Source organism: Drosophila melanogaster, chromosome 2L (genome assembly GCF_000001215.4).
Source record: "Drosophila melanogaster chromosome 2L".
NCBI classification, from domain to species: domain Eukaryota; kingdom Metazoa; phylum Arthropoda; class Insecta; order Diptera; family Drosophilidae; genus Drosophila; species Drosophila melanogaster.
In genome coordinates, this window is record NT_033779.5 from 9,656,541 (window position 1) to 9,671,207 (window position 14,667).

A 14,667-nucleotide genomic window follows, 5' to 3' on the forward strand; every position below is an offset into this window, starting at 1 on the left:
GCGAATCTTTCACTTTTGGGCAAGCTATAAAAACCAGCGGACAGATTGCAGCCATTCGCATTGCTGCACAGAGATCCGGCCAGGTAGCCACGGACATAGACAAAATGTGGAGATTCGTAAGTGCAGCCATGGGAATAGGAAATCATCGAATCCGACTTCAACACTGGATTGTCTTCCAGCTTCTGATTTGTAGTATTCAGCTGATTTGCGCATCAGAGCATAGTGGCGAAGGATATGGCGATGGTTACGGATACGGCGGAAGCGGAGGCGGCGGCAGTGGATCACTAGGCAGCGGCGGAGGAGGCGATGGCCACTTTCACCACCACACACCCACCACGTACTCGGAGATCTCGAAGCATGTGCCGGTGCATGTGATCGAAAAGGTGCCACTGCCCATTCCCCATCCGGTCGCCGTTCAGGTGCCCAACGTAATTCGGCTTCAAATTCCGGAACCCTATGCCGTCCACGTGCCCGTCCAGCAGGAGATCCATGTGCCGGTGTATAAAATAGTGCCCGAAATAACCGAAAAGAAGATACCCTACACCGTCGAGAAGCCATACCCCGTCGAGGTGGAGAAACCTTATCCCGTCGAGGTGATTAAGCAGATCAAGATCCCGGTGCCTAAGCCCTATCCTGTTCCGTTTACCATCTACAAACACGTCCTGCAAAAGGAGCACGGCTGGTGATGAAGATAGTCGTGGTTGGTTAGGTGTGTAAGTTTTGGAATGCCAGCTCTAAATCGAAGAGTATTATTTTACAAAGCTAATGAGTAAAAATAGTGTTTAAGATAAAGTACTGCGTTTTCAGAAAATACTGAAAAGAAAAGACGTTACTGAACCTAATTGAAGTCTATAAACAAACGAAAAAATACAATTTTCTTCCATACATTTTCGGCATATGCATTTATCCATAGGTTTCAATCTTAACTGGGTTCTTTCCAAAGCTTAAAAAGTTCTTGATAACAATGTGGAAGTAGAGAAATGTCACTTTACATGTAGACTTCAAGCTTTCGAAATTTGTTATCAAAAATTAGAAAGCTTATGATAACTTTTTCATTCAAAGCTACAAATCCCAGAACACTTTCGAGCAAAGCTTTTTTTGAGCAGTCCTTTTTTATGATGGCGGCAAAGTGCGTATACACACGCTGACAACTGACATATATACCTCGCAGGTTCGTTAAACTTTTCCGAATTGATTGACGCTGTGTGGGAAAGTGTGGGGCAGGTTTCCCTCAAACCGATGACGTGCGCACGCTCCACAACCCCAAGCTTGTCAGCCACCCAACCGACCAACCACCCACAAAACCAACGCCTTCTCATCCGGTAAGGTATTGCCTGGTTTTATATCCCGTATGTCCTTGAAGGGGACGTGCGGGCAACTTTTCCGCGATTGTCAATGATTTTCATTTGTTGCACGCCGCTAGTAAAGTCATTCCCATTCCCGTAATGCCTGTCATTCCGTAGGGCAGTCAGTCACTCAGTCAGTCAGTTAGTCAATCAAGCGCAGCTGCCGCAAATTATTTATGCACAACTTGTAGCTCCACACGCACACGATTGTTGAGCAAAATGTATCCAAAGGATGTGCCTCATATGTATGTATGTGTAGTGCACAATGTGTTTGCCTACGTGTCGGGAACTTTAATTTCATTTACATTCACAAACAGAAAGACACACATGCTAAAATAGTTCATCCATTTGTTCTTCAAATCTTATCCTTTCTCCATTTTTAGACAACTTGAAAAGTTTCGTTTTGAAGGAAACAGAGTAAATGCAAAGTAATTTGAAATTGCTTGAATTCATTATTCTACGCAAAAGCAGCAAAACTTTTTCGTAATTAAATTCTGACACACCCAGGAAACCATTGTTCATTGCTCAATTTTCCAACAGGTCGGGTCCAGGTTCAGGTTCAGGTGGTGATGGAATTTAATTAATTATGAAAATATTCCAAATGATTCATTCATCTGGCCGGATAAACATAGCCTTAATCACCACCAAACGACCGAAATGCAATTGTTGAGTTATGCTCTTTGTGTCCTCCATGCGATGCCATTTGCATCATTCATCAACTCATTTGGAAAATTTGGTAATTGCACATTCTGATTAAACGATAATTGAGTGATTCAGTGTGTTTGCTGTCGTGGTTTCGAATGGCCATTTGGCCAAATGTGCGTATCGCAGATCAGCAGCCTGGGGGTTGGCCTAATTACCATTTGTCTACTTTGACGGACTCAATCGACGCCATTTAGGGGGCATTTTTATTTTTGGAAGGGAATACAATTGTAGCAATGCTTTTTTTTTGCGATTTACAAAATATTTGACTTATGAAAGATATATATTTTTGCATTGCTACATGAGCTTAATCAACGAAAACAGGTGTAAATTCATCGTCCCTCGAATAAATTGAACCTTTGAACATCCTTTAAATTACACGGGTTCATTTAAGGATGGCTTCTCCTCCCATCAAGGTACACACTTGCCTAGGCCACATGTGGCAATTGAATCTAGCTGGCCTAAGCCCTCAGCCTCATATTATGCGAAAGCCAAGCTCCTGAATTCCGACATCCCGGTCTATCCAATCGATTGGCGCATAAAATGCAAATTAAATTGTCGGAACATTTGGTATTACAGCAGCCAAAGCTCTCAGCCAATGAGCTTAGCCAAAGTCTGGCAAACAAATTTACAATGCTAAGCTCATGTGAAGGCTGGCGAAGTGAGGTGATCTGGGTGGGAAGGGGGAGGGTGGCATACGTACAGATGGGCTGGCAAAAAGGGGAAACTTTTGGATTCGTGGAATTAATTTAAGTTAATTGATTTTTCTACCAGAAGCTGTACACGTGCAAGAGTTTTCCGCACTCAAAAAGACAGAGAGACAGACTGTCAGGCAATCGATGAGGAAAAGGAAACTGCGAGGTGGCAAAAGGACGAGAGCGGAAATTGACAACAGCCTCGAGTGCTGAGTTGTAAGGGAAATACATTTCCATGGCCCATTCACATTATCGCCCTCCATTCCATTGAGACATCATATGTGTCCTCCCGCTTGACAGGCAGACGTGGCCCTCGTTGGACTTTTAGGAGCAGCTTCGTTTCCCATTTTCCAGCTGCCACATCTGAGATAAAAATAGCTGGAACATTAATAACGCCGTATTAATCAATTGCCCAACGATTCGAGTTGCCTTCATATTGTTATTTTTAAGCATTTCAAAGGCTGCATTCGCAGAAAAACAGAGTCGACTGCTTTCCCTGGAACCGACAGCTTTTCCTGTCTAATGAGGTGTGAAGTGGTGTGAATGCATCAGGGCCTTTGAAGGATGTGGTCCTAGATGGCACTGTGGGAAGTTCCTTTGGCAAAATTATTGATTAGCGGGTAAACACGTCAGTTTCGGCACAAACTTCGTTCTCAATTCTCGGTAATGAGCGTATAATATTAGCTTTTTAAGATTTCTTTAAGCAACTCCTTAAAAGTCTGTATGTCTTTAAAGGAAATTCTCACGATCTGGAAACTCATTTCTGAAAGCGCTAAAAATAGCCTTTATTGTTAGCACTTTACGTGCAGAGTCAAGAAAACGCATTAAAAAGTGTATAAAAATATGAATCAATGGCGAATTACAAAGCCACAAGCCTAAATCAAATCCTCTTCCCTTTTTAATGATAAATCTCCTGCAGAAAGTGAAATTGAATGGCAAAGTGGGGCCGCACTAAAGTCATAAAAGTCGCGTGGACCAAATTAGGAGGAATTCTCAACTGTTTGTGATGGAGGCAAAAGTAAGGAATGCTCCCCACTGCCCCAAATCCTGCCCCTCTCCTCGTACATTCTGTGCACAACAATTTTAAATGACTTTCAGGAGGCGACCCAGGACACACTCACATACAGCCAGATACACACGCACACACACACACACACGAACGCACGGGAGCGGCAGCCGAAAGTAACAGATAAGATTAGACACCCAAGCCAGTGACAACAGGCGTCGTCAAGATGGCGCTCCACGCCCACATTGCGTATGCGCGCTCTTCTACACTGTGAGAAAATATTTAACTTCCGCCAGACAGAGACTAAGCTGCACTAAGACTTAACAGATTTTGAATTTACTTTTAGGGACCACCAATAATTATTATGAAGTTTATTATTAAGTTTTTTTTTTTAACTTGCTAAAGAGTATCGCACAGTCGAGAAATCTATATTAGTTTCTACTTCACATATTTTTCACAGTGGGCTTTTAGTTTTCCCGTATGCTTAAGTAGAATTTACTGTTGAATGAACTTATTTCGCTCAGTGTCAGCCGTAAGCGAGTCAAGGCTAAGCTCCGAAATCGCTCGAAACGAAACGAACTTCAGCCATTGGAGGCAGCAATGTTTTTTCGTTATTTTCCTGCCAGCGCCATTTCCTTTTGCCTGATTTTTCTTTGCTCCTTTGAGTTTTTCTTTTTTTTTTTTTGTAGCACTTTTTGTTTTGTTTCGGATGCTGCGCGTGGCAGGGAAAACAGCTGGCTGGCTCGTAATGATTACGAGACTTTTATGGCAGAGCGAACGCGGCACACAAAGCCCAAAAAGGGTCCCCAAGATGGCGTAGGAAGCAACCTTCTGTACCTGGAACCCAATCCACCCACTCCGCCCACTCTACTCCATCATTCGCACATCGTTGGCCAAAGTTCGGAAGCGTTTATTGGAAGGCACCCGCAACGTCCCATACCATTTCTCTCAGATGGAATAAGTTAAGCGATTATGAGCACCGCCTAGAAGTAGGCAACTGTTTTCATTCGCTCGAAAAGAAGGGTGGAATGTCTTAAAATAAATATGCGCCATATACAAATAAGTGCCAAATGTTAAGTAAAACATTTAAGATTCAGTCGAAAATACTCAATTTCAGTCGAAACAAATCGCCTGCGGTTCAGGTGTTCGAAATTTAATGGGGTGAAGGTTTGCGAGTCCTTCGTCCTCATTGTTTCGTGCCAGATTTATGGCTACAACCCGTGCTCATGGTGTCGCAAATGGTTGGCTTTCGCATACCATTGTATTTCACATTTTGTGTCCCTTAAATCTGGCGCCACCTTGATGTCCTGTCTATTACCCAAATTGTGTCTTATACATACTTAGATCCCCCCTCCCATTTTGGGTTGCGTGCAAAAATAGCCCAAAATAAAAACATGAATGAGAAAATATTTGTGCAGAAAGGCATAAATCACAAGAACGCAAACACGAGCACATTTCATACACCCCCTATATTGTTTGTGTGCTGTGTATATGGTATACAGTACTTGATGGCTTTGCATTTGCCAAACTATTTAAATATTATTCCAAATGAAGGGCACAGCAGAAGCTCGGCTTCATATCCGTTTCTCCATTTGCAAGCCAACCGCATCCCAAGGTCCTTCATTTCGAAGTGCGTTATCATTCTGATATTTGCATGGAGCTTACCAACATGTATATATATGCATATACATATATACATACAATATACAGACATCGGCGCCTTTGGTGTGATGAGAAAGCATTAAAATCCAACCTTGAGAATGCCAGACACGTATTCCCATTTCCCCGACCACAGGAGATATATAGGCAACTCATAATGACAGATATCTGTCATGTTGGGGCTTTAAATTCGGTAATTTAAGGTTTGAAATGCTTGTGTGGCTTTTGCTACTAAGATGCAGACCCTTTTGCTCAAAGTTTCCTTCAATTTAACGTTCGAGCGGGTTTTCATTAGTTGGGATTAGCTGTTCAATGTTCCGTATCCTGAACATATTTATGCCGTTCCAAAAAGGGTAGTCAACCTTTCTTTTTTTACAAATAATACCTCTTGCCTAATCATTAGCATCTAGTTCTTATATGTGCAATGCCCAACAAATGGAAAGGAATTAGATATATAAGAATGTAGTTTCAGTAATGCAGTATCGTAACATAAGTTCCACAAGCTTTTGTTTAAAAATTTGTCATCAAAAAATTGAGGGACCGCACAGAACCGCAATTTGGAAGTAATTTTCATGTCTTTGAGATCTCAGATCCCAGAGCGTGGCTAATCAAACCTGTGGATAGGAGGAGGGATATCCTTTGAGGCGGGCTTGCTCTTTAAAGTATCCACGCTAGCGGCGTCCTTGGCCAGAGTTGCCAGCTACTTTTCGGAGGCACTTCACCTTCGCATCGGCCCACGCCTCCACTTTTCACTTTCGCCGCTCCTTCTGCTTTCTCCGCTGCGGTACCAACTATCAGTGGTGAGTGAAAATCGCTGATGCGTGGCGCGGAAAATGGAAGGAGCTGGAAGGCGTGGGCAGGGGGGAAAGGAAAATGGGAGGGAGCCCCAAGCGAGCGAGGGAAAATAAATTTCTGCACTGAAATAGCAGCTAAAAGGTTGTGTTCGTGACCTTTGCCAGGCTTTTTATGCTTGTCTCCAGCGTTCAGTGCCTGCGATTGCTTTGCCTTGCTGATTTGGCAGCCTCGCACTTCCATACAAAGGATCCATGAGGGGCACGGACTCCTGCTAGTTAGAGCTCTCTGCGAAACGTGCCGCAGCTTAGACACCCGCTTGCCACGCACATTTCCTTTGTCAGCTCAGTTTCTTCGAGCAGGTACAGTGGAGCTTCCTTGGAACCAGTCACATGAGCATCAATATTTACAAAATCCAATAAGTTGACTAAGATACTGAAATTTATTATATTACTTTTCTGAAATGGCCAAATCTATTGTTTGTATGTATTTATATTTTCGTGAGAAAAATCAATATTTTCTACTGTACATGCATGTAGAATTTTCTTGCCATTTCCATGCTGACATGCCTCTGGCTGCTGCAGCTTCAACATTGCGTATACGCACGCTAAGGCAAATATAAAGTGACAAATTCGCCCAGATTGTCAGAGACAGCCTTTAGTACCCTGCACCTTTGACCTTTTTTTTAAGTCCGAAACAGCAAACTGCGTGCCCAAAAAAAAGCATAATATTAAAACCTTTAAAGTGACAATATTTAGGATGTATGTAAGTAATGACAGGACAAATAAAATGGGTGGAAATTAATCACTAATCCTTTTTGTATCTCTAAATAAATACATGCAAAGTCCAATTTATTTGAGCTATAACCTTTGTTTCGTAATGCCCAACAATTTCCAATTTCGGGAACGGAATTTTTCATTTGTCCGTTGTACATTTTATTTATTTTTGTGTGTCCTGCAATCAACTCAATAATTCATAGTCCTGTTCAAAGTTCCCTTCTGTTGGGTGACAAACTTTTTGCGACACAAAATTGGTTTTGTTTAAATTTATTGCCAGTTCAGGGTCCAGCGAGGACCACCGAAATCCTTGGCCCGCACACACACACGAACAGTCATCGAAACCTGAAATTGCATTTCCTAATTGATGTCGAGCTCCGAGTGCCGAAAGGGCGACGCATGTTCACCGGCTCATCGTTGGCTCATGGTTGATGGCTGATTGATTCGGGCTCAATTGAGTCTGGACAAAACGAGTAATGCCCGGAGCATGGCCATGTGGCATTCGTGCCACGAGTTTGCCTCCATCCCTGTAAATCCCTGTCTCCAGTCCATTTCATAGGCTTCGCATTGTTCTATTAGCTGCTGGTGTCACCTAGGACTTAGCCACACATGATTGGCCCAGAAGTGAGGCGCCTCTTGGGCCATTAATGGCTTTTCCCCACCTCTTGCCACTGCTCCATCTCGTCGGCGGCTCCCGATGTCCTCTGTGCTCTGTGCTGCCCTCCGGTTTGTAGGCTCCTCTCTCTCTCTTTTTACGGCCTTCACGCGACGGGATCCTGGTTATGACTAGCTCCCGTCCTGGTAATTGATATTAGGACAAAACGAGCCTAATGGGATGCCACAAACAAACAAATTTACCAAGTGGATTTATTTTTAGCCAGCAAAACTTTCTGTGCCTTTAGTGTGGCAATAAGTTTTTATGATCTCGTGAAATTAGAAAATATGAAAACGAATGAAGGAGCTTTTGCTTTAGCAAAGGCGAGACTAAAGTCTGCCAAAAGAAATAAATGAACGAAATGGAGAGTGGCTTAGTTAGGTTTGGTATATGAAATAATTTATGTAAGCTAGTTTGAGTCCGATTGCACGATATCTTTGCGTAAATCAATCGCAGGGATCTTGGGAATGGTACTTCTCCTGGCAGAAAAACCCTTAAAAACCAAAGTAACCGTCATTACTTACAGAAATCAATTTGTGGAAAACAAAATTCGGCCCAAATAAATCACACAGTCGCTGTAGAAAAATGCTTACATAAAAGGAAAACCTTAAAGCTTGCCAAAAGGAAAATGGAGGCAGCATAAAAGGAAACGGAAAAAGTTGCGAATAAATGGAATTATATCCTTGGCAATGGCTGCAGTCGAGCAGAAATGATCAACTGCTGCAGGCAGGACGACCGACGAAGGCTCAAGGTAAGTCAAATGAGAATAGGGATGAGGGATGGGGCAACTGACGTTGCAAGTTCACTCCCAAAAATATAATATTACCAAAATAAATCACAAATCTAATTGTTGGTGCTTTAACTAAAACACATGGAAATATAAGCTTTTATAAATATTATGTATTGTTATATTACAACCGATTTCAAAACTATACGCATATATTTACTAATAAGAACTAGTTTCAATGACTTGTAATGCATTTTTCCGAGTGCATCGAAAACGGATATGCCAGTGAACCATGCGAACGCATGCCAGTCAGGATTGGAGCCTCCGGACTGCAGCTGGGAGGAGAGCAAGGTGGCTGGCTGACTGGCTGGCTCCATGACGATGCATCATTGGCAGCTGCGGTCTGTGCAGCCCTTAAGCCTTTTTAGTGACTGCTGGTCCGAGCCGATAAAACGCTTGACTGGCCCGCCACTCCCCCCATGTACTGGCCCATTGAAGGGTTAAAGTTGGGGCAAATTATGTGGGTCTGGTTTCAAATCCCGATGGACACACGCTAATGAAGCAGACCCAAGGCAGCAGCAGTCCAGCCACAGGCCAACCCCTAATCCTTGACACGTGTTGGCCAACAAACACAGACGGCTAAAAGGAACAGAGAAAAATCGGGTAAGAGCGCGGGGATAAGTGCGAGCCACAAAACAGACTGCGAGCCATTTCAAATGCGTTCCCACAATTATGGAAATGTTATAAATAAGCATTAAAGTACACGAGGCGTCGATCAAATGCCCTTAAAAATGTACAAATCCATGAGAGGTCATAAATTGAGGCATGGATTGAATAGTGAACAGTACTCTTGAAAAGCAATCAACGAGTTGGTGAGTAAATGAATAAAGAAGAGCTTTTATTGCTATATTATTATAGTGCAATTAATAAGTAAATAAAACACAACAACTTAAGTTAAGTGTTAAGTGCGGAACCTAAAACAAATTTATACAAATGTCTTAATATGATCGGGAAACTTCTTGTGCTTACCAAATAACAAGGGTAAACTAAAGCTGAATAAAATCAACCCCTTGAAAGTGTATAGAAAAGGACATGCTAATGGGACCATAGTCGTCCCGTCATCATGAGGTTTTGAGAAATCACCTCGAACGCCGGGTTTGTAGAGTAAGGAAAATTTGGCCAACAGACGCGACGCAAAAGGAATACAGACAGGGAAGAAATGCCACAAAAATGTGATGCAAACACAGGGTCCATAAGGTTGGGGACAACTGTTTTGGTCCTTATAAAACAAATAAAACAAATGTTGAATGGTAAACCGCCAAAGGGCATGGTCTCGAATGACAAATGAAAGACAGCTAAATCAGCTAAAAGCAAAGATACGAATATTGCGAAGGATTTTCTGTGAGTTATGCAAATGTATATGTGCCCATTTCCTGTACTGTATTAATTAATTGAATTTCCAATTCAATTTAAAGCTATGCTGTTTTTCGGTCAGGACCAACTGGTATAATCTAATCTGCAGTGGAACGCAACTCAACTCAATTTGCCGAATCATTTGCAATCGGCCATTTGGCCAGCCAAGATGGCCATCCCGCTCACTGACCCTGTGCTGCCAACTGGCCATATATCTTGGCCATGATTGCTTTTCAATACGTTTGTGCGAGTATTCCAAGGCTGCGAATATGGACAGCGAATAGTTTGAATGTTTGGCATTTGCCAAAAATCGTTTTTTTTTCCGCTTTTCCGTTGTCTGTGGAGGGGAATTCAAGGACAATTATGACCTTGGCCCCCAAGCACCCCCGCATCCTTCATTCCGCTTCAATTCAAACCTTCGCCTCCATTTGTGGTTCCTTTTTTTTCCTGCTGACCATGGTTATGACGTTTTATCAAAAAACGCTCAAATGCGTCGCAGCCCGAAAGCAGGCAACGTTTGTCAATGGTTTCGGGGGGCAATTTGTTCGGTGCCAAAAATAAAAACCAAATGAATGACGCATATTACGAGAAACGCGCGCTATAAATGGCCAAAATGAGGCTGCAGTCCCTAAAAAGCTGAGGGGGCGTGGCATAAACAAGCCAGCTCGTTTTCTGCGGAAATGCAGCTGCCATAGAGGAATAAAGATGGCCAACGGAATGGGAGGAGGACCAGTGAAATGCGCAGCTAATTGCGTACTCAAAGGATGCGAAAAAACAGGGGAGGGTATTCCATTAGTACTTGGTAAGCGAAAGAGAACCCCAAAAATAAAACAAACGTCCGATGGAGTGCCAATCTATTCTAGGTTTTAGCTTAAAGTTTAATGTAGAATAAAGCTAGTTTTATCAAAACTAAATGTGCATATTTTGAATGCCTTTTATTTTTGGAGAAAGTAATTGTGTGTATGTACGGAAAAAAGTTGTGTAACTCAGTAGAAAAGAATGTTTTGATTTACTGAAGCATTATGGAAATATTTAATATATAGACATGAATATTTTAAATTCCGCGGCACTTTAATCCACTTTAATCGTATGGCTATTTTGTTTAAGGGTTAACTCAACAAAAGGACGTGAACCGATGTACATAATCCGATTTCGACTCCATCGGCAGGATTTCCATTTTCTCTTCAGCGGTCTGTTGTTGAAAAAGCGCCGAAAGAGCGACTTTCGGTGCTAAAATGAAATTAATAAACTCATCCGCAAGCGGGAAAATTGTCTGCGGCAAAGTTGGCCCATTAAGCGTTGCAACAAGCCATCAGCCAGTCACTGGAGCACGAACATTTTGGGGCCAGCCAAAGGGAACGAGTTTTTACTTTCGGCTGACCTGACCACCCCAACTGCACTCTTCCCTCTTCGCTGACCCTTAACCGGCAGCTGCATCAGAAACAGCAGCAGCATCAACAGCAGCAGCAACAGCAACAGCAGCAGCAACAGCAGCAGCAACAGCATCAACAAAACTGCCAACTATGTTGACGACGACGTCAACAGAAACTTTCAGCATGGCTGAATTTTTGCAGCTTCGGCTTTTTGTGTTGTTGAGCCCGCTTGTTGCATGTTGCAATGTGTCAGCAGCACGCCCCCTTAAACCCTTGAAAACGCACCCATTCTGCCCCACTGAGTGCGTTTGACAAACGCCGCCGCCATTGACGTCATTGGAGTTAACCCTTGGCCAAGCCGAGGCATTTAGATGCTCAGGTGAAGGGCGTGGGCGTCCACACGGGGCAAGGGAAGCGTACCCGGCAGCACCCAGCTCAGCAAAAGCTGCAGAAATGCTTTTGTGGCTTAACCAGCCGCCTCCGAGTGCGGTAATCGAAGCGTGCCACGAAAAAAGAGACGGAAACACAAGCGCTTTAAGCCGTATTCACTACATCATGCCCCATATTCAGACGGTACGCATTCATATTGATTATCTGACTAACTATTGTTAGCTGTATATAAAGTAACTCAATTTAGATGAACAATTTACAATATTACATATGGTGATAATATCAGAAAATATCAGAAAATATCTGAAGTTCAATAAATGCACATCCGCACCGTTGAATAACTCTTAGTCAATAAATCGGTTTCAACCAGAAACATACGTGTAAAGAGGTCTCTGTTCAGTTTCTTTCGCTTTACAAAGTTCCATTAACGCCTGCCACCGACCGATAGAAATTACAAAGTGGCCATTCAGATACAGATACGATGCGTCGGCACATGTGCTAGCTGTGCACTCGATTATGTCATCGCATCACAGGCAGCAGCAACAGCTGTGAGCGGCAGATACATTTGCATCTTATGGCCTGGTCAGGCAATTATCGGAGAAATTAGTCACCGCCAACGCAACGCAAACGCATTGTGAGGAGAGCAGCTAAATTGCCAACTAACCGTCGGATTTGGCCTCCATTTGCATCTAATGTGGAGGGGTAGCATTTAAATCCTCCGGTGCACTTAGTGTCAGGGTACCAAAAACGAAACGAATTGGGCCACAAAAATTAATTTCCCCATCGGCTGGGCGGCAGGAGGGCCGAGGGGCAAGAAGTCATTTGCGTCAACCATCCATCCTGGCAGCTGACAGCAAATTCAATTTGTAAATTTTCATCTCATTGTTGCTCTTTGCCGGCCGAGAAATGGGATGGTTGGCCAAAATGGTTGCAGCTGTTGGCCACATCACAGCATCAAAGGCAGCACCATAGAAGATACGTGCAAAGTGCCCCAGCCGGCGCAACAACTCGGCTTCAATTTAGCGAAATCCAATTCAAATTAGTTCGTTAATTGAACTTTCTTTTTGCGGGGGTAAAATGTATTTTTTTTAAATACTATACAGTTCTATGTGGTGAGCGGCGATTCCGGATCAGCTTGGTTTATCTCACATACTGATATGTATGAAAAAAAAATGTATATTGCTTGCGTTTTTTGTTCGCACTTTTCGTTTAACGAATTGACCTTGTAACAAATATTCGCAAATTGCAATAACAACAACACCAACAACGGCTGCATTAAACAACAACAAAGCCAAAAGTTGCACAAAAAAATAACAGCACGGCATGGCTACGTGTAGATACAAATGTATCTATCAGCCATGCAGCTGTATTTGTGTCTTTGCGAATGTCTAGCTGCCTTTTGTGCACGAAAAAAAAAAACAAATCTCATAATTTGAAAATCTTATAAAATGTATTTTAATATAAAAAGCAATAGGGAACCATTTTTCAGATGAAGATGTCTTATGCATAGTTTTCCAAGTAGTTATTTATTTTTTTATACAAGTATTCAACATTACATTAGTTTTCTTTCTGTGTACCTTGTGTACTCGTCAGGCGCTAGTTTTAATGCTTACATAAAGTGGCGTGCACAAAAATACGAGTATATATTGTATATACCTGCCTACCGAACAGAACCTGAACGGAGTCAAGACCGAAACCAACTCCTAGGCGATTTCGGGGGGAGGATGATGATGATGATGATGATGATGGCGTGCCCAAGTCGGGGACTCCAGTTCAGACAGCAGATAGTCTTATATATCTTACTGCGAGCCGAATTTGATTGTTTGATTGAAAGCCACGACAGTTTGAGAACTGCCTGCTCCAGCGGCAGATTCATCGTGGGGGCAATTTCGCGAATAATGTGGTTCAAGGTGCTGCCGAATGGGAGCAGAAATCAGAATCAGAATCAAACAAAACGAAACGAAATCTAATAATAATTGCCATTGGATCGATTGGGGCAAATTAAAGTTATTATGGCGAAATTTTCATTTTTATTCGGTTGGTGCAACCAGACAATGCAATAAAAAATAACAACCAAAGTAAAACACTTCAATTCAAACTGAATTGAACTCTCGACAGTCATTCACCCACCCGGCGTATGGGTAATTTGTCTCAATTAATTGAGTATACGCAATGGTTCGCATTTATATGTATATGCAACAGTTATGAAGAGCAGCAAAAAAAAAAACAATAAGAACAAATAAATAGTCAGTGAATGGAGGAGGAAAATGCAGATGGGAAGCCCTTCTGAAAACGCTGTAACCCAGCACGACATCGCCGCTTTTCACATTGAATTTCCCCCCACCGCTGACCTTTGCGCTCTTTCACTTTCTTTTTGCAAACATCTCTTAAAGTGCAGTTCCGATGGGACCACAATCCGAGCTGCGATGCATCTTTACGACTTGTTCGGGCAGCCAGAAATTCGTTATTAAGTGGCCGACACTTGAGTGCCATTTCGGGCACTATTTATTACAGTGGGCACCCGCTGGCAGGAATCATGCCAATCACGAACAGATAAGCTGCCTTGATTGGAGTGCAGCTAATCGAAAGGTGGTGGCTCGATTAGAGATATCTGTGAAAGACGGAAGCCGTGTGACTAAAAGTAAGGGATATACTAGAAGTGACAGCTTATCGGAAATTTTAAAATATTTTTAGATCCAACTGACAGTTGTGTTCTGTGCTCACCTTTCAGTTATTACCCGGCCATTGTTAGCTGTCATTTGGCCAAAGTAATTTCCATTAGCAATTCACACTTCCAATTTCGAATGACAACAAGCGAGTGTACTCAACTCTTTACGCACATGGAATGACGGGGGTTTGAGAGGGCTAGGGGGAAAACCCCCATTCATAAAGCATTTCCCCCGCAATTTAAATTTGATTTTCTGTACAAATTCATTTGATGCTCAATTTGATGTACGTACGATTAAGTTTTATTATTTCTACTTTTATGTGGCGCAGTAACAACCGAACTAGCTGCTGTTAGCTAATTACGAGCAATTTATATTCACTTAGCATATGGGCACAATGGGCACGCAGATTAGATTGTTTATAGAGTGGGACGGAATCAGAGCCGGAATCGTTCTGTGGGTGGGCA

The 14,667-nt window shown here is 42.6% G+C and overlaps 1 protein-coding gene and 2 long non-coding RNA genes across 4 annotated transcripts; 1 reads left to right on the forward strand and 2 right to left on the reverse strand.

The window, feature by feature from the left end:
• The first annotated feature begins 59 nt into the window (after nucleotides 1-59).
• On the forward strand, nucleotides 60-884 carry CG33299 (uncharacterized protein). Of its 2 annotated transcripts, NM_001201831.2 has the most exons (2): nucleotides 60-116; nucleotides 180-884. In NM_001201831.2, exons 1-2 carry the CDS (start codon nucleotides 105-107, stop codon nucleotides 684-686), a joined length of 519 nt encoding a protein of 172 aa, NP_001188760.1. In that variant the 5' UTR covers nucleotides 60-104; the 3' UTR covers nucleotides 687-884. The 2 variants fall into 2 exon arrangements, with proteins under 2 accessions (NP_001188760.1, NP_995671.2); NM_205949.4 differs by having other exon boundaries at nucleotides 60-884.
• A 6,319-nt stretch (nucleotides 885-7,203) lies between these two features.
• lncRNA:CR46208 (long non-coding RNA:CR46208) lies at nucleotides 7,204-11,961 on the reverse strand. Its single transcript, NR_133075.1, has 3 exons — nucleotides 11,913-11,961; nucleotides 8,562-8,997; nucleotides 7,204-7,685 (listed from the first exon to the last, which is right to left on the reverse strand). It is a non-coding gene; the product is annotated as a long non-coding RNA:CR46208 (long non-coding RNA).
• A 1,138-nt stretch (nucleotides 11,962-13,099) lies between these two features.
• lncRNA:CR44150 (long non-coding RNA:CR44150) lies at nucleotides 13,100-14,530 on the reverse strand. Its single transcript, NR_073749.2, has 2 exons — nucleotides 14,259-14,530; nucleotides 13,100-14,145 (listed from the first exon to the last, which is right to left on the reverse strand). It is a non-coding gene; the product is annotated as a long non-coding RNA:CR44150 (long non-coding RNA).
• Between the last annotated feature and the right edge of the window lie 137 nt (nucleotides 14,531-14,667).

What these genes read in the sequence shown, in the direction of transcription:
- CG33299 (NM_205949.4), top strand. Translation starts at nt 105, where the DNA reads ATGTGGAGATTCGTAAGTGCAGCCATGGGAATAGGAAATCATCGAATC.